This window comes from Crocodylus porosus, unplaced genomic scaffold (genome assembly GCF_001723895.1).
Source record: "Crocodylus porosus isolate Cpor-Errol unplaced genomic scaffold, CroPor_comp1, whole genome shotgun sequence".
NCBI lineage: Eukaryota > Metazoa > Chordata > Crocodylia > Crocodylidae > Crocodylus > Crocodylus porosus.
Window position 1 is genome coordinate 71,823,656 of NW_017728949.1, and position 25,290 is coordinate 71,848,945.

General features: G+C 43.0%; 1 protein-coding gene across 1 annotated transcript in view; it reads right to left on the reverse strand.

Moving 5' to 3' along the window:
- The window catches only part of LRP1B (LDL receptor related protein 1B), a 1,585,724-nt gene that overhangs the window by 870,523 nt on the left and 689,911 nt on the right, over positions 1-25,290 (reverse strand). Inside the window, exon 6 of the mRNA XM_019553609.1 lies at positions 21,952-22,209. Within this exon, the coding sequence (XP_019409154.1) occupies positions 21,952-22,209 (258 nt within the window). The remainder of the gene's footprint in view (positions 1-21,951; positions 22,210-25,290) is intronic.

Below are 25,290 nucleotides of genomic sequence, written 5' to 3' on the forward strand. Positions count from 1 at the left end.
TGAAAAATGTGTCCTGGATAATGATTAAGTTAAATGTGTAAAATGGGGGAAAAGAAAATCACATGAGAATTTTTCAATGATGAATCAGCCCCAAATATCTAATCCTAATGAGAAAGTCCTAATGTGTTTCAGTTTGTAAAGAGTTCTGAAAAAGTTCTAACATTTAACTAAACGTGTTTCAGAGCTTCATTTACTTTCATCTCAAGTTTCTCAAGTCAGAAGAAAGCAAAAGAAACGTCTCCTGTGTTCCCTGAATAATAGGAAATTAACATTGCACCACACTGGATTATAATACATCTTAAAGGCTTTGAATATATTTTGTTCAACCCTGGCAGTCCCCTAACAACAGTTATTTTTAACAACAGAAAAGTGAGTGTGTGGTAAAAATGTTAGGCTGAAGCATTTAAACCTAACACTATTTAAATCAGGGCTGTCCAAGTGGTGGCTCACAAGCAGCATATAGCCCCTGAGGGTTTACCAGGCAGCCTTGGGCTTCTGGTCCAGGTGCCGCTCCTAACTCTGCTCTGCCACCAGAGTCCCCAGGTTCCCACTTCCTCTACAAGTTTCTGCTGCCTACCCCTTCCCTTATAGGCACAATGAAGCAACTTGCCCCACAGGGCTGAGGGATCTCATTCAGTATCAATGTTGGTGCTTGTTGCAGGAATTACCTACCACCCAGGGGTCCCCTGCATTGCAGTGCATTGGCAAGGCACAGGAAGGAGGAGGGGCCTGTATGGTGCAGCCACCACAGTTGGAGGAAGATGGTGGAGGAAGTGCATAGTGTGTGGGGTTTGTGTGTGCTTCAGCAGCCCACATGGTATGACTGGGGGAGTTGCTCAGTATAGCATGCAGGCCACGTAACACTTGCCCATGTTTGGCAGGTTCTGCACAGTGCGTGGCCACCCCCAGCCCCCAAGAAGGACAGCCCTGATTTAAGCTATTAAATATAAGCAGCATGATATCTTAGTGGCAGTGAGCACATGCAAAGCCCCCTGCATTTAGTAGAAGTATGTGGCTCTTTCAAAAAAAAAATCTTGTTCTACATTGCTAGGTAGGTGTTAATTTTAGCTTTTACATTAAAATGGTAATGTTTAGCTTTCCAGTCATTATGGCCAAAAATACAAGACCCAACTTTAAAACCCTTACACTTTTTTTTTTTTTTTAATAAATATTGAACAAAGTAGTTCCATTCACTTCCTTTAAAAGGATTACACAAGATGAATAAAGGTTCCAGAATCTGGCCTATTTTGTAACTTAGAGTGCCAAGTTCACTGCTTTGGCATGTATGTACTTAGAACGAAATTTGTATATTCAAGCCAGTATGATTTTATGTATTGTGGAAAGTTTAGTAGAGCAAATATCTGCATAATTGAGTTGGTTGATACAAAAAAGAGAAGAAACAGCTGTTCAGCCACATGTATGCCTTAACTCTGGGGAAGCATTAGCTTTCCACATCTGCATAGTTTCACTTCTGCATTGGGAGGGGGCACTATGTACAAGTGGCACCAGGGAAAACAAATACAGTAAGGTATCCTGTACTCTGAGCCTGACAAGTATCCATGAAGATATAAAACTGTATTATACAAAGTTTCAGTTATGCCTTCCTCTTTTCTGGAGAGCAAGTATTTCATGGTCATGCAGCGGAAATGTGTGCTGTGGCTAGGAGATTAGTATCTATCACAGCAGATAGCCTGTTTATAGTGATGATATGGCTTCCTTTCATTATGATACTGGGGATTTTCAGGGCTTGGAAGACAGATTTTCTGCTTCTACCAATTCCCTCAGTCTAAGGGAAGCATTACAAAAAAACTGGATGAAATCCAACTCCCAAGTAGCCTTGGACTCTGCAGCTTAGCCGTAAGTTTTACATTAGGATGGCAGGGCTGGACCTTACATTTCAAGCATATTTCTGTTTATTCTTACCCTAAAATGTTGCCTACCTATCAAAATAGCAGATTTCTGAAATAAGTGAAATGTATGCCATATTCTTTTAATGCATCGTTTTTCATATATTTGGCCATGATGCTCTTTGTATGTGAACTGTATTTTACAATATATCATGAGAGTGGAAATGTGAAACTCGCCAATGCAATGAAATGAGAAAATGACCTTCTGGATGGATTTTTCCTATTTAATCCTCAGGACTGTATATTTTGTGTAGAGTGAATTTCTGCCCCTAATTTAATGTCAAAAACAAGCGTGAACAATGGAAAATCATCACATCTATACTTTCTGCTTTAGTGAGTTTCAAGCACGTTGCCAAATGACTGTAAACTTGTAATGGGGTCCCAGTAGCCTGGCATTGATGCTGAACAATAAAGGCAGATTTATAGAGGTACATAGCTATAACAGTCTTTTTTTCAACTGTACATTCAAAAAGCTTCTTATAAACCTGTTCAAACAATAAATCAGAACTGGTTATTTACTTCAAAGCAGTTAAGTCATTTGCTGTTAACTTTAAAATTAAAACATAATTTAGTATCAATAGCTGTCCTATCAAGCCCATGTGCTTGAGAGAAGGAAACTGGCTACATTAGGCTACAGGTTTTGGGCAACTGTAGTCACCCTCCCACAAAAACAGGTGTACAGCCTTCCATCTTCTCATCACAATGAATGCCTATTCTATCACCTTCTTTCTATATCATGAACTTCACAAAAACAGTCTCCTTTTCTCAAATATAATGCTCTTACTTTAATGTGTTCCCATTAAGATGCTAAACTGTCAATAATTAACATTTTAAAGATAAAGAAAATATTTTAACAACACATGGATTTACTTCTTTAGTAAAACTTCATTAAGGAAGATGACTTAGGGGGAAAATAGCTTAATATAAAAAGTGAGTTCAGGCCTCTTAGATCTATTTTTTGAGGGAAAATGTGAAAAAAAAAAAGTTGTTATAATTAGGTTTTTAAGTGGAAACTCATACATAAGGATTTGTCGTACCAGGCAGGGATTACCAAAGAAGCGACACTGATAACTCAATATTTTAAGTATTGTGCATTTTCTTAGTTGAATCAGCATAAGATGTATACTTTAATTTTATAGGCTGCATGTAGAACTGAAAAACAAATATGCCAAAGTTATTTGCTACTAGCAATACGTGGATAGACTAATATTAAATAAGAAGCTACTTTGCATTACCAGTTCAAGCTTTGCTTCTTTTTCCAAAGGGAATTATTAGATTCAATTAACTAAAATATTCTCAGAAACTAATATGTGTCTTCCCTGCTTAGCATTTGTTATATTTTCAAATGAAAAAGTTATATAAATTTCATAATTTGGGACTGAAGTGTTCTAAACATGGAAGTTTACCTTTCTGTCTCATGCATATTAAGAGAACAGAAGAAATGAAGAATGTTATACTGTGCAAAAGCTTGCTGATGGCTGGGAAAATGAATTTTATTGGAACAGAGATTTAGAATGCAATGGAAATCTATTAAAGAAAATATACTAGTGTAATTTGAATCTAGGCTTACCGATATTATTAGCAGAAACATTAAAAATATATATCATTCTGATCAGAAATAAATACTGTCTAGTCACTTTGTAGTTGATTCAATATTCTACAAGCCATAAAACAACAATACCTACTTTTTATATTTGTGCAGTAAACAGTGCTCTCCCTTTTTCGCTTCTTCCAAAGACTTCTAGAATAGTAAAAGGCTTCCGGAGGTAATTAAGGCTATCCTCATACCCAGACATATGCATTGCTATAACATGGAATAATCAGTATCAAGAGCTGACTGCACCAATATGTTGCTCTTCTGGAATGCTGCCAGTCACCCAAAAGCTGAGTGTAACATACACCGGTTTAATGTCACTAAGCTTTAGATTCCATAACTCATAATGTGTATTAAATAAGAATAAACAAGATTTGCTTTACCCTAAAGCTGTGAACACTGGTAGTCAGTGATAAAGTCTATACTCATATTATTGTTATCTCATCATCCCTCCCATCTCTTTGTTTCAGTTGCTTTTTTTCCATTTGTTCCATTTTGTCTTAAACTAAAATGGTAAGCTCAGAATCAGGGCTGTTGTCTTACTGGCCAAGCAGCAAGAGAAGGATTCAGACACAAGACCAGGGTGGGGCACTTAGGCCATGTGTAGACAAAATGACAGGCATGTGTTCAAGATACTTTAAACCAGGCTAAACGCTTTTGCACCGCTTAAACGGTGCTGGTGTTTGCACGCGTTGGCGGTGTATTGAGCATTAATTACAGCTGCTGTAGCACACTCGTAATGCACCTTAAATAACTTCGCTGAGGAGTTTTAGTTTGCTGGCCCTACCAGCCACAGAGCGAAGCACCAGGTTCTGCGCAGCGCAGGGGCTCTGCAGGAAGCCCTGCAGGCAGCCTAGCAGCAGTCCAGGAAAGCAGGCTGTGCCCAAGAGAGGGAGGAAGAAGAGCAGTGAGCCTGATCTTTCCCCCCCACCCCAGAGTCTGCCTGTCTGCCTGAGCTGCACAGGGGCCTGCTGCTTCCCTCCATGGCTGCAGTGCCTCCTGGGACAGCCAGAGCTGAGTGCCTGTGGGTATGTGCTGCCTTGTGGGGACCGCCGCTGCTGTGGAGGGAAGAACCAGCTCTCCCCATTCCCCCCTGCAGCCCAAGGACCACTCCACCTGCCAGTAGCTTGCTCTCCCCTCCCTGCCACTGGAGAGGTATGTAAGTAGGGTGTGTGCATGACTTGGGGGTTTGATTGGCCCTAAATTGAAGTGGTGTTTTTAAAAACCCACTGTTTTAAAAACACCGCTTCAATTTAGGGCCCCCTGCTTTGTCTCCACACCCCCTCAGGTACTAAAATGATGCAAAAAATTAAATCAAAAATAGAATTAACAACAAAAATGGATATTTGTGCTCTTTTGCCAATTATTACTGTTCTCTTTTCTGTAAAAAGACCTGATAAGCAAACACCTTGGATGCATCTTATTCATGGCTTGATTTTTCCAATCCCAATGTAAGAACTTCAGCATAAAGAGGAATGAAATGATTTGAAGCTACATACGATGTGGATTATAAGTGTATGGACTAGTACAACTAGAGATGCATCGATACATCGGTCCAATATCAGATAGGCACCAATACAAAGAAAACTGACTATCAGAAATCGGCTTTTTTGGCCTGACGTGGCCGATAATGTGGCCAATAAATGCCCTGTGCATGTGTGTGACTGCAGCGTAGCATGTAGGCAACAAGGAGCACAGCCTGGCAGCTTGGACAGTGGTGTGTTGCTACTAACTCTATAGTCATGGAAGGGAAGGGAAAAGGGAAGGGGCTTGGTGTGGGGAAGATAGAGGCCCCTGCGGTGAGGGAGGGAGTGGGGCTGGGTTCCCAGCAAGGGCTGGGCTGGGTTGGGTTGTACTCAGGGCAGGTGGTGGCAGCACTGGGAGAGAGGGCTGTGGAGGGGCTACAGCGAATTTTGGAGAGGCTGCAACCCCCTCTCATAGCCCCCTGCCCAGCCCCCTCACTCGGAAGGTCCCAGTGTAGCACTGGCCCCTGCCCGCAATGGCAGCCCAAGCTACCCTGTGCCCCCCGGATGAACCATGGCTCTGTCCCATGCCCTGCCCTAGCCTGGCAGGGCAGCACCTACCGCAGCCCCAGCCCCATGCCCTCCCTTACTGCAGGAGCCTCAATCTGCTCCCCCAAGATCCCTCCCTTCCCCCTCCCCTTCCACCACAACATATTTACCAGCCGGACACCGCTCTTCAAGCTGCCAGGCTGAGAACTGGAAATCAGATTGGTATCAGTCAATATGCCACCTTAAACATCTGCTATTGGTATGGGCTCAAAAAATCTCTATTGGTGCACCCCTAATTACACCATTTATAATAATTATTTGATTTTTGTAATTTTATCACTTTGGAACCAGCTTCTGTCTAGCAGTTCAGTAATTAAACTACTACTGACACTTATTCCTTCCACTGGAAATCAAGCCTGGTTTATGTAGTCAGCTAGACTGATGCAAGCATGTAAGTGCTGCACACTTGAAGGACTCTCAAAATGAATGTGCACTATGCTGAATACTGCTGAACTAAAATGGAAAAACAAAACCATGAGCCTTCGTATTTTATTTTTTTAATTTTTCTAAAGGAATTAGGTATTCAGGTGAAATAGTAGTGTATGGGCTGAAGATGCTGAGAAAAGCCAAAAAGACAGTCTTGGAACCATGTATGGTGACAGGTATTCAAGCATTCTTCAATCAGCTCATTATTTTTGCTTATATGGTGTGACAGAGATTGTATGTAATTATGCATGCACAGAATATTCAAACTTTATCATCAGCTCAAGAACTGTCATGGTGAATGTGTAGCCCAACATATCAAACTGCAGCTGTTCTGTTACATGTTGATAAAATACAGGCCTTATAAGCAGTGACAGGAGAGTCCAACCTTCTTGAACACTCCTGCCCCTCTCCCCTCATTAAATTATTTCTAAACATTAAATCACTTTGTTTCCAAAATGCCTGTGAATTTCACAGTTTAAACTTGAGTTTGCCAGAACTGATTTGCTCCATGTAAAAGGTTTCTGTAACAATGATTTTTTTTCAATTTTAGAACAAATGCTGCATTCACTGACATCTCAAACTGTATAACCTAAAACAAGGGTTATTATGTTCAAAACCACTCACATATAAGGCCGAGCTGTATTTTAACTTGCTTATTAAATAAAATCAAAGCCTCCTTCAGTTATTCAGCTTTTAAAGACCTAATCTAAGTCCAATGAAGTCAAACATCAGAATTTTCCCAGTGACTTCAATGGGTCTAATCCCAGACCCTTTACGGAGTTAATATAAATACTAGCGCAGCGATAAATAGTTCTGTCAACTTGAAATAAATGTTATGAGCTAGTCCTTGTTCATGACTACCCCAAGTGTTAATAAATAAAAAAGAAATGAATGAATAAACAAACACACACACAAATTAGAGCCCCCTCCCATTTAAATTTGTTATTCAGTTTTAAATTTCTCCATTCCATGTTGGTGCATGTACATGTTTCTAAGAGCTCTTGCTACAACATTAAACAGAGAGCCTGTATCATGCCCAGTACAAAATCTGATGGTATTTTTACACTCTACTTAAGTACCCAGAACCAATTAGCCCTGGCAAAATAGGGCTCAGCATGGGCTCATTTGCCTAACTTTCAGCATAGAATACCGCATCTGATTAGATAAGCCTTCCTTTATCATTATATTAGAGTAGAGGTTTCCAACCTGTGGCAGTCCACACACCATGTCTAGGGCATGATGGGAAAGATAACTGTGATCAGTCAAAAGCATGTGAATATCTACACTTACAATTCAAAGGGGTGTGCACCTCCATAAAAATTTTTTTAGGGGTCCACAAATGAAAAAAGGTTGAAAACCTCTGTATTAGAGACATTGGTTCTGTTTCCATCCAAAGTGATTTTTGCAAGTTCTCAGTCAGTAATCTCAGGCTAGGTCTAGACATTACACCTATCATGCTTCAAGCATGCAGAAAGTGCTCTGAAGCCATAAGTGAATAGACATTCATGGCTCTTAGGACACTTAAAAATGGCTGACTGCACTCTAAATTAATCTGCGATGGATGAGGCTAAAGCACTTTATCGAATGTCTGTGCCAGATCCCACCGAGGGTTCACAGAGCATGATCACTGCTATCCCAGGTGGTGTTGCCAGGGTGGCTCTCTAGCCTTGGGAAGAGCTTATTTGCTTTGCATGAGCACTAGGTTGGCCCTGCTCCCCCAAGTGTTATTGATCCTCTTCCTCAGAAGGGGTGCCCAAGCAAGAGTGCCCCCCCAGGGGAAGCTGGCCAGGGTCTCTCTTCCTGCAACAGCCCCAGCCCCACAGCGCACAGCTGCCTGGTCAGGAGAACAATGGGAGAAGGGGGCTGAGATCACTCCTTTCACAGCCACTGCTGACAGTCACTAAATGGGGGGGAGGCAGGGCTGGGGAGAGAGGCCACTCCCGCAGCCTCCAGGGAGGCCTTAGGGAGTACCTCTAGTGGTCACAAAGACCAATACCTTCCCACTGAAGAGCAAACAACTGTTTAGTTTACTCATCTTCAACTTATAGTGCTTTAAGTAAAGCACAAGAGAGTGCTTCTGCCTGGGGCTTTTGAACATCTGTACTTAACCTTACTCTGTCGAACTGATCCCAGTGCACAGAGCTAGGAGTGGGCAGCACCAGGCCCCAGAGTCAAAAATGTGGTACGTAGGTCAGAGAGGGGGCACTACAGGGCCAAGTGGGGCAGACCTGAGTGCCAGGCCACACTCCGCACATGTAGAGCCAGTCAGGGCAGGCTCTGAGCCCTGGGGCCTGATCCTGGCATCTGGGTACTCAGGGCCCAATCCCTGTGTTCAGAGCCATTACAGGATCCTATCCTGGTGTGTGGTAGCCAGCCAAGATTGCATGGGGCCTTATCAAGGTGTGCAGAGCCAGACAGAGGCAGGTTACGCCAAATCCTGACATGGAAGTCTTAATCTAACTTTTCATATGTCCCACACCACTCAATTGGCCCATGGGACCAAAAGTTTGAGCACCATTGAATTACTACAAAATAGTTCGGGTGCTTAAGATGTATTTCATAGCTCTTGTGCTTACATTTCTTCATTGTAAAAATGATGAACAAAACAATCTGGCAGTTGTCTCTGGCTTTGAACCTCATGCTTTTTGCAATTCACAGGTTAGATTGCAGTAGTGCCAGTGGATTCCTACCATCAGCTGTGTAGAAATTTACAGAGAAATTGTAATTGGCATTTTAATAGATGGGAATGCCTTTTTATTAACATCATCCAAATTTCACTGAAGTTAAGGGAAAACCTACCTTAGATTTAATAGACTTTGGATAAGGCCTTAATATTCGGCACTTCGTTATTTCATTATTTATTTTAATGAAATAGAGGCATTAATAAATTAGTGGTCAGGCGTAAGTGTTAAATTAGCTGCCAATTAGGCTAATTGAAGAAAAGTTTGGCAGACTCTTGGGTACTTCCCTAACTTTGCCTTAAAAATATAGCAAAGGAGTCTGAAAAGAGAGAAGCTACATGTCATCAAAACAGAAAGAGAATTTATGAGTAAAAATCAGGAAAATCTTAGTAAATGATGGAATAAAAATACATAGTTTGGAGACGGTATTTTTAGCAGTAAATTATTTATTGTATATTTTAACGTCAGTTTAGAATAGCATCAGAGAGAGAGCTTAAAAATAACTAAAATCTCAAACCATGCTCTGTACTTACAACAGTAAAACTTTTATTAGCACCCACAGAACTGAGCTACATAAAGCAACATAGCTTACAGAGCCACTAACTTTGCTAGGCACTGGGCCTGGGCCTGGGCTTCCCTTAGGGTAAAAGATCATACAAGAGCCTGAAGTCTGTGGCCCAGGGAGGATAAAGGGGTTCTGGGAACTGCTACTGTCAAAGATAGTTGCTTAGATACAGATGGAAAAGATGGGTATTGTGACCTTAGAAGATGTAGCACTGTTTTTGTTTCACTTGACCTTTCATTACCCTGGAATAAATGGATTTTTCAGTTTGAACAGTCAACAAACTAAACTGTCCATAGAGGGAAACTGATGGCACATATGCCATAAAAAATAGGAAGGAAGAGGCTTTGCTACATAAGGGTTCTGGACCTACAGAAATTTGCTGGCTCTTGAAGTCCTCTCAGCCTTAAGAAGGTAAAAATTGTTTAGCTGCTACTCCATTCGTATTTAAGGAACAGTTAAAGGAGTATTCTGTAAAAATTACAACAAAACATCTTAATGACATGAACTTCATAGGTTTGTAGAAAAGTATATGTTATATTTAAAACACGAATCATTATGTTTCATTGCATATTATAGAAATGTGATACTCGATTTTTTAATAATTTAAATTTCAAATGAATGAATCATCCTTCAGTTTGATATAAACAAATTTGTAAAATGTCTCACATTTTGGATTCCCAAAAAACTAATTAGATATTCATTTTAGATGATTACAGAATAGACAATTATTTTAGTCTATCTTCTAAAACCTTGCTAACAAAACTAAACAGTTAAGACATCTTACAAGCAGAATAATTTAATCAAAGACTATTATATATATAAAATGTTTACAATATAGGTCAGTCCTCAACAGATTTATGCTGGTTCAAGATAATTTACATGGTATGTTTAGCAAACAAATGATGGGTGCAGTGAAATCCTTATTTTTTTTCCATTTATTATTTACAAAATTCCCCCTCAGTACTTGGAAACAATTGTCTTTTCCATATTCATCCCTACAGCAGGAGGAGTCTCTTTGCTGGGTATTAGGATGATAATGTTTGCATCTTGGGGAACACTGGATTTGCAGCTGAATAAAGGCTTTAATCTGTGGCCTCAGCAGAGCTGCTCACCACAAGGCAGAATGATATATTAAAAGTAACATTGTAAACACTTATGCAAGCATTTTCCTAACAATGGAAGCTGGGGAGCAGGAGCAGAGGGAGCAGGGTGCACGTGTGCCACCTTACCTTGGCAGTGAAGGCAGCAGCTGCAGAGGAGACAGCGGCAGGGGCAGCAGCAGCTGATTTCCCCCTAAGATAAGTGGGGCAGAGGGTACAGCAAGCTGAGGCGAATCCAGAGGGGAAGCCCTCCGGAGCCGCCTTAGCTCGCCTGACAGGGAGCCATGCTCCTGAACCACGCGCAGGCAGCGAGCACAAACAGTGCACACAAACAGGCACACTCTGTAAGGGCGCGCTAGCATTTGCGCCAGCGTTCACGTAAGGCGGGTGCCAGAGTGGCACCTCCAGTTAGCAAAAGCAGCAGGTGCAGCTCTGCAGACATGGTGCAGATGTGAAGCACAGCTGCCAGGGGCCCCGCCTGGGTGCGGCTGCCTGCCATGGGCTCTTCTGAGACCTCCATCCAGATGGAGCTTATGGCGGGGTCAGTGGCACCTTGCCGCCCTGTCTGTGGGGGGGGCTCAGTGGGATCAGGGGGGCTGATGGTCCCCTTGCCTGTCCCTCCTGTGCACGACTTAGGGCCCTGGAGGAGCAGGTGAGGGAGCTCCAGGTTGAGGTGAGCAGGCTGTGGGGGCTCAGGGATGCAGAGGATGCAGGCCCCGTTGCCCACTGTACAGCCCCCACAGGAGACGCAGCCAACGCAGGAGTGACAGAAGGTGTCCAAATCCAGAGCTGCTAGGCCTAGAGTGGTGGAAGCTCCCCAGGTTCACCTGGGGAACAAGTTCGATGCCCTGGCAGTTGTGATGGAGAAAGACAGTGAAATTGCCTCCGGCAGGGACAATGCCACTCCCCATATGATAAAGAATGGGCAGAGAGCGAACACCAGCAGGAAGAAACGCCGGGTCCTCATCATCGGACACTCCATCCTATGAGGACTGGAAGGTCCCATCTGTCGGCTTGACCCCATGATGCGAGAGGTCTGCTTCATGCCTGGGGCTCAGGTTAGAGACATCACGGAGAGGATCCCGGCCTACATCTGACCTGCAGATCAGTACCCCATGGTTGTCATCCATGTGGGGATGAATGGCGCGGCCAGGGGTAACCCTGACCGCATTATGAAGAAATTCAAGGCTCTAGGGGACAAGCTTAAGGAGACAGGAGCGCAGGGGGTATTCTCCTCTCTTCTTCTGGTGAGTAGGCGGGGACAGTGACACAAGGCCTGTATTGGAGAGGTCAACTGGTGCTTATGCAGTTGGTGCTGGCAGGCAGGCCTTGGGTTGTTTGATAATGACCCATGCTTTCGGGCAGGGGACTTGTTGGGGTGGGATGGGCTTCACCTCTCTCCTAAAGACAAGCGTGTCTTCTCTTCCAGGTTGGCTGATTTCGTAAGGCGAGCTTTAAACTAGCATCACCGAGGGAGGGGACCACAGGAAGACAAGGAGACACAACCCAAGCAAGACAGGTGACAAATGCAAGGAGTGCCCAGGTAAGAAACAGGGGTCCAAACTGTCTCCCAAATCAGAGGGTGGCACACGCAGCTAGGCAAGGCCTTAAATGCCTATGTACCAATGCTCGTAGTATGGGGAATAAACAGGAGGAACTCACCCTCAGAATAGCCAGTTCAGACCCAGACATAATAGGGCTTACAGAAACTTGGTGGGATAAATCCCACAACTGGGCAGTTAACATTATGGGCTATAGGCTTTACAGATGGGATAGAGAAGGAAGAAAAGGTGGGGGTGGGGCGCTCTATGTCAAAGAGCAATACACATCCTCTGTCAGCAAAATGGGGTCAGAGGAAGGGCAAACTGAAGTGTTCTGAGTCCAGATACAAGGAGGCCATGGGGAGAGGGATCTAACAGTAGGGGTCTATTACAGACCTCCCAACCCAGGGGAGGAGCTAGACCAGGAATTTTCAGGCCAGCTTGCAGAGGCACTTAAGGCAAAGGATGTAGTTGTCATGCGTGATTTAAATTACCCAGACATCTGCTGGGAGGAACAGTCATCCAGGTTGGACCGTTTCAGGAGGTTCCTGGCCAAGATACAGGACCTCCACTTAATTCAGGAGGTGCACAGTCCCACCAGAGGAAATGCCCTGTTGGACCTGGTCCTGGCCACAGGCGAGGACCTGGTAAGGGGCCTCCAGGTCCTTGACCACCTGGGTGACAGTGATCATCGCTTGCTGGAATTCACCATACAGCGCAGGGTGTCAAGGGTCTGCAGCAAGGTGGTATTCCTAGACTTCAAGAGGGCCAACTTCAACGAGTTGAGATTAGTGGAAGAGGTGCTGGGGTTCTTGAGAGCATGGGAGCTCAGTGCCCAAGATGAGTGGTCTTTCCTTAAGGAGACGATACTCAGGGCCCAAGGGGTGACCATCCCAACAAGAAGCAAGGGGTGCAGGAGTGCCCGAAAGCCCCCCTGGGTCACCAAGGGTGTACAGGAATGCCTGATTGCCAAAAAGGCGGTGTAAAACTGGAGCAAGGGGGGTGCTATCTCCCAAGAGGAATATACCTCCTCTGCTCAGGCCTGTAGGGGGGCTGTCAGGAAAGCTAAGGCAGACATAGAGCTAGGACTTGAGGCCAAAAACAAAGATAATAAAAAGTATTTTTTCAAATATATAGGGAGGATGAAGAAAGCACCGGGAAATGTGGGGCCCCTGCAAGATCCTCTGGGCAATCTGGTGGTTGCGCCAGAGGAGAAAGCAGACCTCTTTAACTAATTCTTCACCTCCGTTTTCTTGTGCAGGGACAGGGACTTCTCCACTGTGATGCAAGATGGACTCAAGGGGAACGCCTCCAGACCTCAGGGTAGGGAGGACTGGGTTAGAGAACTTCTGGAGGGGCTGGATGTGTTCAAATCAGTGGGTTCAGATGCTCTCCATCCCAGGGTGTTGAGGGAGCTTGAAGGGGTTATTGCAGGGCCCTTGGCACAGCTTTATGAGTGCTTGTGGTGCTCAGGCCAGGTGCCAGATGATTGGAAAGTAGCCAACGTGGTCCCCATTTTTAAAAAAGGGAGGAGGGAGGACCCAGGCAACTACAGGCCTGTCATTCTTACCTCAATCCTTGGGAAACTCTTTGAGACGATCATCATGGAGCACATCTGCGATGGGCTGGCTTCAGGGATGATGCTTAAGGGCAACCAGCATGGTTTCATTAGGGGCAGGTCATGTCAGACCAACCTGACTGCCTTTTATGATCAGGTTACAAACACACTGGATGCAGGTGTGGCCGTGAATGTAGTCTTTCTGGACTTCAGCAAGACCTTTGAGAACGTCTTCCACCCCATCCTCATTAAAAAGGGGGGCGACTGTGGCATTGAATGCCTACACAGTCAGATGGATTGCAGATTGGCTGAAGAATCATACTCAGAGGGTGGTGGTGGACGGGTCATATTCAACCTGGGGAGAAGTGGGCAGCAGAGTCCCCCAGGGCTTGGTCCTTGGGCCCGTGCTGTTCAATTTCTTTATCAGTGATTTGGACGACGGGGTGAAAAGCAACCATTTAATTTCACTGATGATACCAAAAATTGGGGTGAGGTGAGCATGCTAGTAGGAAGGGAAAGACTGCAGCAAGACCTGGATAGGTTGCAGGGGCGGACTAACATAAACAGGATGCATTTCAATACTGACAAATGCAGGGTGCTTTGTCTGTGAGGGACCTTTGTCCAAAGCTGTCTACAAACTGAATAAAGCTGTTATGAGCAATGTGTGCTGGTGTTTGCTCCTTGCTTGCTCTGGCTAATGAGTAACATGATCCATGGGCAATTGGATCATCATCTCCCTAGTCATTGGACACCACATGGAGTCAGGGTCTAACACTGGGGAGAACTTGTATTCCAAAATTCCACATGTGAAATGTCCCAATGTATATTTATCATGAGAGACACTGACACAAAAGAAATGAAACAATCTGAATAACTGTCAACTGTGCAGTGCCACATAAAGATACATGAGCTAACTCTGAAAGAGCTCAGGTCATGAGTCAGGAAGTGTGATTGCTTATAGGGGTGTGTGGGAGGGGGGCGGGGCACAGCCCTTTACTTTCAGTTTGGTGCACCCCTGCACTAAATAGTGCATGCCCAGAAGAGGATTCGCATCAGTTTGACCCAAGTTCACCCAACATTCGTATAACTCATGCACTTCAGCAGGGCTTTTTGGCACCTTTATCGAATCAGCTATTAGTATAAAGAGCCAAAAAGCCCCACTGAAGCATGTGAGCTGTACAGACACTACGAAGCTGGGTCAAACTCATGCAATTCCTCTTTTGGTAAAGAGCTATTTTTTCCCCACATTTTCCCCACTGCTTGTATGGCCATATTAGCTAATGTAAATTAGCTAAAGTAAAATGTTCTATTAATATGGTTTTACTGCTTCTAGCTAGTTTGTTTAGCATTATGCCATGCAGACATAATATCCAGTTTACATGGCAGCTCTACAGCTAGTTTTTGGACAAAAGAATATTTTATAGTCTATACACCCTCTTCAGGGTACATTAGCCAGAGGGCAGAGTTGCAATACTGCAGTACTCAAGCTAGCTCATTTTAAACTAGCTTAGGTAGTTCTAGCAGGACTGCATTGTGCAAGGTAGATGTACACTGAATAGCACAAAGTATTCAACTCCAAATCAACTATATGACACGTTTTTCAAATATGTGACTAGCATTTCAAAGCAATAGGATCACATTAGACTGAAAAGATACAGAATGTCTTACTGTAAACAATAACAGGGATTAATGATTCAGGTAAAGGAAGTGGAACCTAAAGTACTTACATATTTTGTACTCGGGAATACTTTCAATAAGTATGTAAATGTTGTAACCAGTGAGAAAAGTCTCCAGGCCAGCATTGCCCCATCACAGGACTTTATTCAGAGGGCACATCTGATGAATAGAGGATAAGGTTGCTGAAAAGAAGAGTGCTTTGGAAGGGAGTCTTGAGTGTCATGTTGTGGTTTAAGATGGCAAACTAGGTTGTTTTCAGAATTTGAGCCTGGAGTTCAAAAACTAGGAGGCTGGTTACTGAAGGATCAAACTGGGGCTGTTTGTGTTCCAGCAAGGTAAACCTCAGATCTGGGAATAAAACTGAGTCTCTATTTTAGAGATCTTAGGGACTTGTCATTATCTCATCTGACCTCCTGTATAAACAAAGAACCTCGGCTAATAATTATGGCATAAAGCTTCTGTTTGGTCTATAGCACATTTTTTAAGGGAAAAAAAACAAAAAAAACCTTTTTCTTAATTTCATGACTGCAAGTGATGGGGAGTCTACCATGTCTCTCAGTTAGTTATTCCTCATAGTTTAAAAAAAAAAACAACTACATCTTATTGGTAGTCTGAATTTGTCTAGCTTCAGCTTCAAACAACTGAATCTTACTTTGCCATTTTCTGCTACATTAAAGCTGTGTGGAGTCAGAAATTTCTTTACCATGAAGGTGCTTAGACACAATACTTGAATCAAGTCTTCATCTTCCCTTTCACAAACTAAGCAGATTCTGCTACTTAGACTCTTGCTATCAGGCAAAACATCTAAACTTCTGTTCATTCTGATTGCAGCCATTTTTTTTTTTGTAACCATTCCCAATTTTTCAACAGCTTTTTGAAAATATGGACATTAGAACTGGGCACAGAATTCCAGAAATGGTTTAATCAATGAACAGTTACTTATATTGCCATAGCAGCAGTTCTTTCAGATGCATTATCAAGAATGGTTTCTATCTGGATAGATATGCTCTTTATGCATATATAGATAGATATGCTCTTTATGCTCTTTATGGAAGTGGAATCTTTTGAATAGCAGAATCTGTGGTGGTCAGGCACATGGGTCAGGCATGAAGACCAGGAAGTTCAGCTGCGGGCATAAAAAGCGGGCAGCTGTAACCTACACTTTGCTCTTTCATCTGTAAGCATCTTTATGGAGCAGGACTCTGACTGGCAGGGACAGATGGTCCATCTTCTTAAATGTGCAGCCACCACAGCTGTGACCCTGGAAAATACTTGGGGTGCTGTGGAAAGACTGAAATGCGGAGCAGATAATGCAAGGGCCCTTACCTAAAACTCTAGATGCACTGAGATGCAGAAGTAGGCATGTTGAAGGTCAAGAGCTATTTGAATAGCACAAAGAATCCGGGAAGGAGATCATAGAGGGAAGGATGCCTCAGTTAATAATCTGAAGCAATGGACAAAGTGACAGAATTAGAGGACCCCTTTTTCATTTGGGACTAAGAAGTAAGGGGAAATAAGGTCTCCAAATTCTGGAAACACTTCTACCTCCACTCACAGTTCAGCTAGATAGTCTACCTCTTACTTTAATAAATCTGTATGGAGAGGGATTTCTGTAAAGAGATAAGGAACAACTTGGAACTATCTTGGAACTTAGAACAGTCTTGAAGGTTCCCCAATACAAGGTTATCCAGGTTCAGGTCTGCCAGAAAGGAACTAGGAAATTCTCAAAAGGCAACTGGAAGAAGAAAGATTTGCAAGTGATTCAAGACAGATATTTACTAGGGCTGTGGGAAGCTTCAGTCCCTGATTTGATTTGGCAGAGATTTGGCCTGATTCATTGGCCGAATCTCCAAATCCAAATTGAATCATAGGACCTTTTGAGCTCTCTGAATTGAATCGGAACCCTCCAAATCGATTCAGAAAGATTCAGAGATTTGAACATAGAGACAACTTTAAATGTTTTTTCTACATATCTCTAAGTAGCATCACTGTGATGCTGGCATGTCTGGAGTGTCCCACAGAAGCACAGGGGTCTCCCCAGTGCACTTGGCAGCAGACCCAGAAGTAGACCAGAAGTACTTCCGATCCAATTCTGGGTCTGCCAGGGAGCATGCTGGGCTTCCCCCCACTCACCCTTGGCTCAGTGACTGATGCCTCCCTGGGTTGGAGGGGGCACTCAGGGTCCCCCTGTGGCCAACTGCTGAGCCAGGGGGACATGGGGAAGCCCCCAGCGTGTTCCCTGGCAGACCCAGAAGTTGACCAGAAGTACTTCTTGCCCACTTCCTGGTTCGCTGCCGAGCATGTGGTGGCCCCCCCGCCCACTCCTGTGGGATGCTCCATGAGCCCCAGCATCGCAGTGTTCACAAGCTATGCCTGATACCTCAATGTATGTAGAAAATACTTTTAAAACTGTGTCTATGTCTGAATCGCTGATTCTCCGAATCAACATCGAATCTTCCGATACAGATTCAGCCAAATCGAATCTGCGACAATGATCCAAATCAATTAATCGAATCACTGTCCCTGATTCAGGCTGAATCCAAATTGAATAGGGCCAGCTTTGCACAACCCTAATATTTACCTAAGCTTTGAGCTGTGGAGCAGTCAGCACAGAAAAAGTGAAATGTCCTCCTCTTCCAGACAGAATCTAAGAAATTTCGTTGTAGGTAGTACTGAGATCATGGTCTCTGTCAGTAGTATGGTGGGTCTCACTCCAGGAATTTCCTCTTTGGAACTAAGGTATGTAAGCCCATGGGCGACTGATGCTGCCTTAGTCGGGGGGAGCACATGCCCCTGCTCTGCGGCTGATCCTGCCAACTGGGGGAGGGTCCCTCCAGAGCCAATCTTGCTACCCCGGGGTGTGTGAATCCCCCACAGCCTATCTCACTGCCTGTGGGGGGGGATCCCCATGGCCGATCTTGCTACCTGGGGGGAGCGGGACCCCCCCATGGCCAGTCCTGCAACAGCTGATTGCTGTAGCCAATTGCTGCAGCTGCTTCCAGGAGCGGCTGCAGCGATCAGCCAGCGCTTGCAGGGGGGCACCAGCACTCCTGCCTGCCCCCCCTGCCCATTGCTTAAGTTGTGAGCACAGCCAGTTAGGGGGTGCACCAGCACTCTGAGGGGGTGCACGTGTGCCCCTGTGCATCCCCTACACATTGCCACTGTGTAAGCCCCAAGATCTCAACACAGTTCCTGAGTTTCAGATATTCAGTTTCAGAGAATATTATCTGTTCCACTATTAACAGTGCTCATTGCCATCAAAATGCAAGTTTCTCAGTGGATCTCCTGTGGGAGTCCCAGTACCTGCAGCTAGTTTCTCTTCACAGCCACAGTAGAACCTATTGCTCAGGATTTCACATTAGCTGTAAGAAATGCCACAAAAGCTGTCAACTAGCCCCCTTAATGAAGACTTTCAGTTCCCACAGCAGGTCCTTTGGGAGTTTAGCCATCAATAGGACAATCAGTCCCAAAGGAAAAAAAAAAAAATCCTACGTGACATGTAGAACCTATTAGTTTACCATTCTTATCTGAAGGCTCATGGAGGTATACACATTCCTCCCAATGAAATATGTTTTACTGAGACTTTCTCCCCAGGGATAGATTTGTCTCAGTATTGCTGCCTATATGTTTCATAAATCAGAATAATGCCACGAGAAGGGTGCTGGTAGAAGTATTAAAGGCTTTTACAAGTACTTAGTATCTCCCGTTGGCTCTTCAGTAATTGATGTAATTAATGATGGATTAATTTATCTTGTTTGAGCAGCCCATCATTAGCAGGCATGGCTTGTCATCCTAAGGAAGAAGGCTGTAGGGAACCTAGTGATCTATGCTGTTTTTACAGCATGTCCTATGAGTGGTAGGTCTCGGAGTAGGTCCAGAAAGAATTTTCTTTCATCTGCAGAGGTGATGGATGCAGAAATCACTGCCTTATCTGAAGAGCACAATTAGATTGCTGAACTTTGGGGCATATCTAGTGACAGGACATACACAGTACATGCTTCCTCTCCCTGTAAAAATCAGTGTCGAGCCAAGAATTGAACTGATTGTTATTGTTCTTAATGTAAGGGAGATCTGGAGACTACAGAGTGTCTGGAATAGATATTCACCCACAGATGGTAGTAAGGAAAGCACATAAGTGGGTAACAGGTGGGATGCTTTGTATGTGACCATGATGAGCCTCCTTATTTCTTCCCTAACTTCCACTCTGGCTTCCATTCCACCAATTAGATGAGCAGAAAAGATAGGTGGTAAAGAGCAATGCTCAATGAAGGAGGCTCTGCCTTGTGCCTCGGATGGCAAATAGAAATTAATTTTCCTCCAATGAAAGGGTCATTTGTCTGGCAAGATATTTATCAGTACTAAAAGGTGTTTTGTTCTGTAAAACAATCTTTCAGTAAAAGCTAAATCTCTTACTGGTCCAAAAGGATGTTTTCGTTGTCCCATCTACCAAAGTGATGCTAATAAAGAAACTTTTCAAACAAAGGTTCTGCATGCATGGTTTCTTGTTCTTGTGGGGCACGTCCGCATCATCTTCTAATACATTAGGGAGGGCCCAGTGAAGTATAGTCAACCTATTCTCTGAGCACTGAACTCTAAAAGGGGTACAATAAGCCACATAAAAGCAGCACTGAGCATGCTGCAATAAGCTCCCTGGCTTGGCAAGCTTATTGGTGCATTTCCAGCACCATAGTAAGGTGGCTAGCATATGTGGAGTATGTGTGCAGTGCTCCATTGTGGAGCTTCACAGCCAAGCCAGGAGGCATTTGTACACAAGCCTTTAATGACCAAGAGCAACAAATGGAAAATTTGTCTCTGTTAGGTTATGTTAAGTTTATTTTTCTTTTTAAAAGGTTATGGGTGTGACCATAACATTTGGTTTTGTGTGATCTGCCAGAAAGCCTGCATATCTGCACAAACAGGCACAATAAGAAACTGCTGAGGCTGGGAATCTTTAGTTTCTGTTAGATAAACTGAATTAATTTTGAGTGTCAAAAGTAGACACTGCATAATGAGGAAAAATAAGAGGGACTGTGTGCATGTGAGACAGGGAGAGAGAAGAGAGAAGGAACATGCCAAAATGTAATCCGCTGTAAACTTTGGACCATAGCCATGAAAGAGCCTATCCTCCCTTACAGGATACAGTTGGAGTTACTACCATCCTGCAAGGAAAAATGAGGTCCTGTTGGGACTTCCTTGATTACGAGTGCCAGTTGGATGAGTTTGGGGGGAATAAGATTATTACGGTGTTTCTGAAGTTCCAATTAGGTGTTGGAACAAATCTTTGCAGCATAAAGCCAGAAAAAATTCAGTACTAAAGTAATTAGTCCAAATGTCTAGATGAAAGGTTTTAGAAAACATATTACAGAGTCCACAAACCTGGATATGCAGTATATGAGAAAAATTGATTCACTCACTGTATTCACTTCATATCCATATTTTGGCAAACATAAGCTAACACAAACCCCAGCACTGTGCAAATTAGTAAGCCTTTCATACTTGGAAAGCACAAGCAGAAAAAAGTTACAGAATGGAACTAGGGAAAAGCTGAGCATTCAGGCTGCACTTTGATGATTACTAGAGGGCATACTGTTAAACACAAAATATTAATTGTGTCAGGTAATTCAGCTAACTGTTTTCATTGTATACAATAATGAGAAAACAATGACAAGTGCAATTAGGGCACACACTTATACTGAAGAGATGAAGTCACTCCTTGGATTTTTCACAGTTAAAATCAAAAGACATCTGAAAGCACAACACGTAACATTCCAATAAAATAGGTAAAAGCTCAAAAAAGTGAACCATTATTAACATCTAGAAAAAAGGCTTACAAAAGAAGCACACCTCCCATTTAAAAAACGAAGAACTCTTCATTCCTAAGAACTCATCCAAGGGAAAGGGATGGTTGGTGGGGGATATTTTGTGGAATCAAGTTCCTTTTCCTACAGGCATGCAATATAAAGAGCAGTTTTCTTGGTGATCTAAAGTGCAATTGTGAAACCTCAAAGGACTGGTAGCCTAAGTGCAGAAATTAATCATAGGACTGATATCTATAACTTGCAGCTGTCCCCATCTTCATAATAGTTCCAATCGAGCCTTTGATTTGAACAGTCTCATAGCTGATGGTGAGGGGGCTTGAGATCAGATCAGAATTATCTAACTGGTGTCCATTTCTCCCTAAAGAGTTTTTTTTAGCAAAAGAGGGCTAATGCAAAATGATGAAAATTTCAATTCAGAGGCATTCTACAGTCGGCAATCCACAGTCTTTCTACTTTAGTTAAACTGTGAAGTGGAATAACTCAATGTGAGGGTGGCTTTAAAACTTCCTAGTGGAAAAGTGAGAAACTTCCAGTAAATTAGGAAATATTACAGTAGCATTTGAAAACAGTGATGCTCTGTTAAACTATAGTAAATGTGACAATCATGTGTATAAGTTGCTAATTAGCAGTTTATCATTTGTCTGGCAGTAAACAATCATTTTCAAGTTTTATCTATCAACACCTCGTGGGCAAGAAGGCATTTTCAAGTTTCTTTGTCATTTGTGCTGGCTTGCTTTTTGTAATATTATACCTATTACACAGTGCATAAGACTCTGTGAAAATTCACAGGTTTTTTTTTGCCAATCATGCTTATGTGTTAGTGAGGGGAATAGCAACCAAATGCCTCTGTGGGCTTCAATGTTTAATGCATAAGTCAAGTAACAGAAGTTATCAAAATATCAGCAACACTAAGCTCCAAAATAGTTTTCAAGTCTGTAGGAAATGTAGGAAGAACAGGCACTTTGCAGTGTTTACTAAAAATAATCTATCTAACAAAATTGAAATACTTACTGTGGAGATATTGGGCAATGTTTATTATCCATTCGTCTGTTAATCTTCCGGCTTTTGTTATCTTGATACATTTCAACTGACTTGAAGATTCTCTCAATTCAATCCAACAAATTGTATCCTCGTTGTAAATAAAATCCAATGTATGAATTCCAGTTCCTTTTACTGAACTTTGGGTAGACACTTTACTTCCATTAAGATATAATACTTCAATGGTTTCAGAGTTTGCAATCAGAAGAATAGGTGGTCTATCATTAGGCTCTAAAAAAATAAAAGGGGGGGGGGATTTAGTTGACAACAAAGAGCCACATGCTATTTCCATCTTTTTCAAGAGAAATATAGTATTTGTTTACCTGGGCTGTCTAGTTAAAATACTTCTATACAATACATTAAAAATATATTTTGCTTAGAATATACCAGAATTTCTGAGTTTAAATTAAATAATATTTTATCTGGCTGTTTCTTATCATTCACTCTATCAAGAAAGAAAATGAATTAGATTGAATCAGTGTTTTCATGTACCTTCAAAACATTTTTATTAGAACATTTTTATGTGCAACTCATAGGAGAAGGAAATAGGATCAAATGTGTATTATTTTTATTAAATTACAGATACTTTCAGAGATCTGAAAACAAAAACAATAGGAACACCTGACTTAAGAAAACTGCCAAGACATTTTACTAAACTTTTGTAGCAGACATTGTTAATGGAAATGGATGGATAGTTTTTCCCTACTTTGTTGGAGATTAGAATTCAACAAAGTCCATTGGGCTGGACTCAATGATCCTCCAGGGTCCCTTCCAGCCCAAATGTCTATGAAATCTATGAAAGACTGAGTCCACATTGAAATGCTAATAACTTAGTGAAAATGGACTACCTGATAGAGGTGATAACTAACATCACTAGCTAGAGGTGCAAGGGTCTATACACTAGAATATTACTGCCAAAGGAAGTAGCAGAAATGTACCAGAAAGAGAAGCAGTTATGGAAAAAATGCATTATATACAACTGGGGCTCTTACAAAGAACCCATTCCAAATGCTCATACTCCTGGATGTTCCAGGACAACTTTTAGTATTAAAAATACATCAATTTCCCCTTTAAATTACTGTTCTCAAAATGATTAGCATCTTGGAATGAGTTTTCCATTGTTCCAACTAGAATATGTTTACCAAGAAATAGTGGAGGCAGCCTAGTGACAGATGATTTGGAAATGCTGAAGTACTTATTTCATAGGCAGGGTCAGGTTCCAGACTACTGCATCTGGCAGCACAGTTTGAGGAAAAGGGAAGCAGCCAACAGTGGCAAAAGAACAGGTGGGGGACTATTTAGAAAATCTGGATGTGTACAAGTCCATCAGGCCAAATGTGATGCATCTGAGGGTGCTAAGGAAGGTGGCTGATATGATCGCAGAGCTGCTGGCTATTATCTTTCAAAACTATGGTGATTGGGAGAGGTCCCAGATGATGGGAAAAGGGCAAATATTGTGCCCATCTTTAAGAAAGGGAAGGAGGAGGACCCAGGGAACTGCAGGACCAGTCAGCCTTACCTCTGTCCTCAGAAAGATCATGGAGTAGGTCCTCAGGGAATTCATTTCTAAACACTTAGAGGAAAAGATGATTGGGAACAGTGAGCATGGATTCACCAAGGGCAATTCATGCCTGATTACCCTGATTGATTTGTAGGATGTGATGACTGGCTCTGCAGATGCACAGACGGCAGTGGACGTGATACACTTGACTTTAGCAGGGCTTTTGATAGTCTCCCACAACATTTTTGCAAACAAGCTAAGGAAGTATGGGTTAGGGGAATGGACTGTAAGGTGGATGGAAAACTGCTTGGATCATCAGGCTCAAAGGGTAGTGATTAATGGCTTAATGTCTATCTGGCAGCTGGTCTCAAGTAGAATGCCCCAGGGTTTTGTTCAATATACTCATAAACAATCTGGAAGATGGGATGGAGTATATCCTCAGCACGTTCACAGATAATAACAAGCTGGGGGGAACAGTAGATATGCTAGAGGGTAGACTTAAGTTTCAGAGAGACCTAGATTAATTGGAGGACTAGACCAAAAAAAATCTCACGAGTTTCAATAAGGACATATGCAAAGTCTTGCACTTCAGACAGAACAATTCCATGCCCCAGTACAGGCTGGGGATAAACTGCCTAAGCAGCAGATCTGCAGAAAAGGACCGGGGGGTTACAGTGGACAATGAGCTGAATATGAGTCAACAGTTTGCCCTTCTTGCATGGAAAGCTAATGGCATACTCAGCTTCAGTACTAGGAGCACTGCCAACAGATCGAGGGATGTGATTCTTCCCCTTTATCTGGTGCTGGTGAGGCCACATCTGGTGTATTGTGTCCAGTTTTGGGGTTCCCACTACAGAAAGGATGTGGAAAAACTGGAAAGAGACCAGGGGAGGGCAATAAAAATGGTTAGGGGGCTAGGGCACATGGCTTCTGAGGACTAAGGGGACTAGGCTTATTTAGCCTGAAGAATAGAAGACTGAAGGGAGATTTAATAGCAGCTTTCTACCCTGAAGGATAGTTAGAGAGGATGTAACTAGACTGTTCTCAGTGGTGGCAGATGGTAGAACAAGGAGCAATGGTCTCAAGTTACAGCAAGGGAAGTTTTGGCTAGACATTAGGAAAAACTCTCACAAGGAGGGTAGTAAAGCACTGGAACATGTTACCTAGAGAGGTGATGGAGTCTCCATTCTTGGCAGTTTTTATGACTTGCTTAGACAAAACCTTAGCTGGGGCGATGTAGTTGAAGATGGTCCTGCTCAAGGTAGGACCATCTTCAACTACATCGCCCCAGCTAAGGTAGGACCATCTACAGGACCTCCTGAGGACCCTTCCAACCCTAATTTTCTATGATTCTATAAAGTAGTTGGTTGCCATTGGAATTTGGGATTAGAGATTTCCACTCAGAAAATATGTAGTGGGCACACCTACATAAGATGCTTTACTGCACAAGTAGCATATTTACTCACGATTAGAACAGGTTTTTTTCTGTGCAGTAAGTGAGCACATCTACATGTGTACATATTTACTGATCAGTAAAGTGCTCTAATCACAAGTAAATTTGCTACCTGCAAACGGAAGTAGCAAATTTACTTGTGAGTAGTTACTGAGCAGTAGTGCATGTGTAGTCAGCCCTGTCACTAGGGGCCTAGCCAGCCTCAGCACAGCCCTAAGGCCCTGGGGCTGGAAACCTCCCCAGCCCCAACCCCTTTAAAACCTACAGGCAGTCTGGAGCATTGGACACAAGCAGACAGCCTGTGGTCACACCTGGCACAGACTGCAAGACAACTCAGGCAGCCAGCCTGCACCCCAGA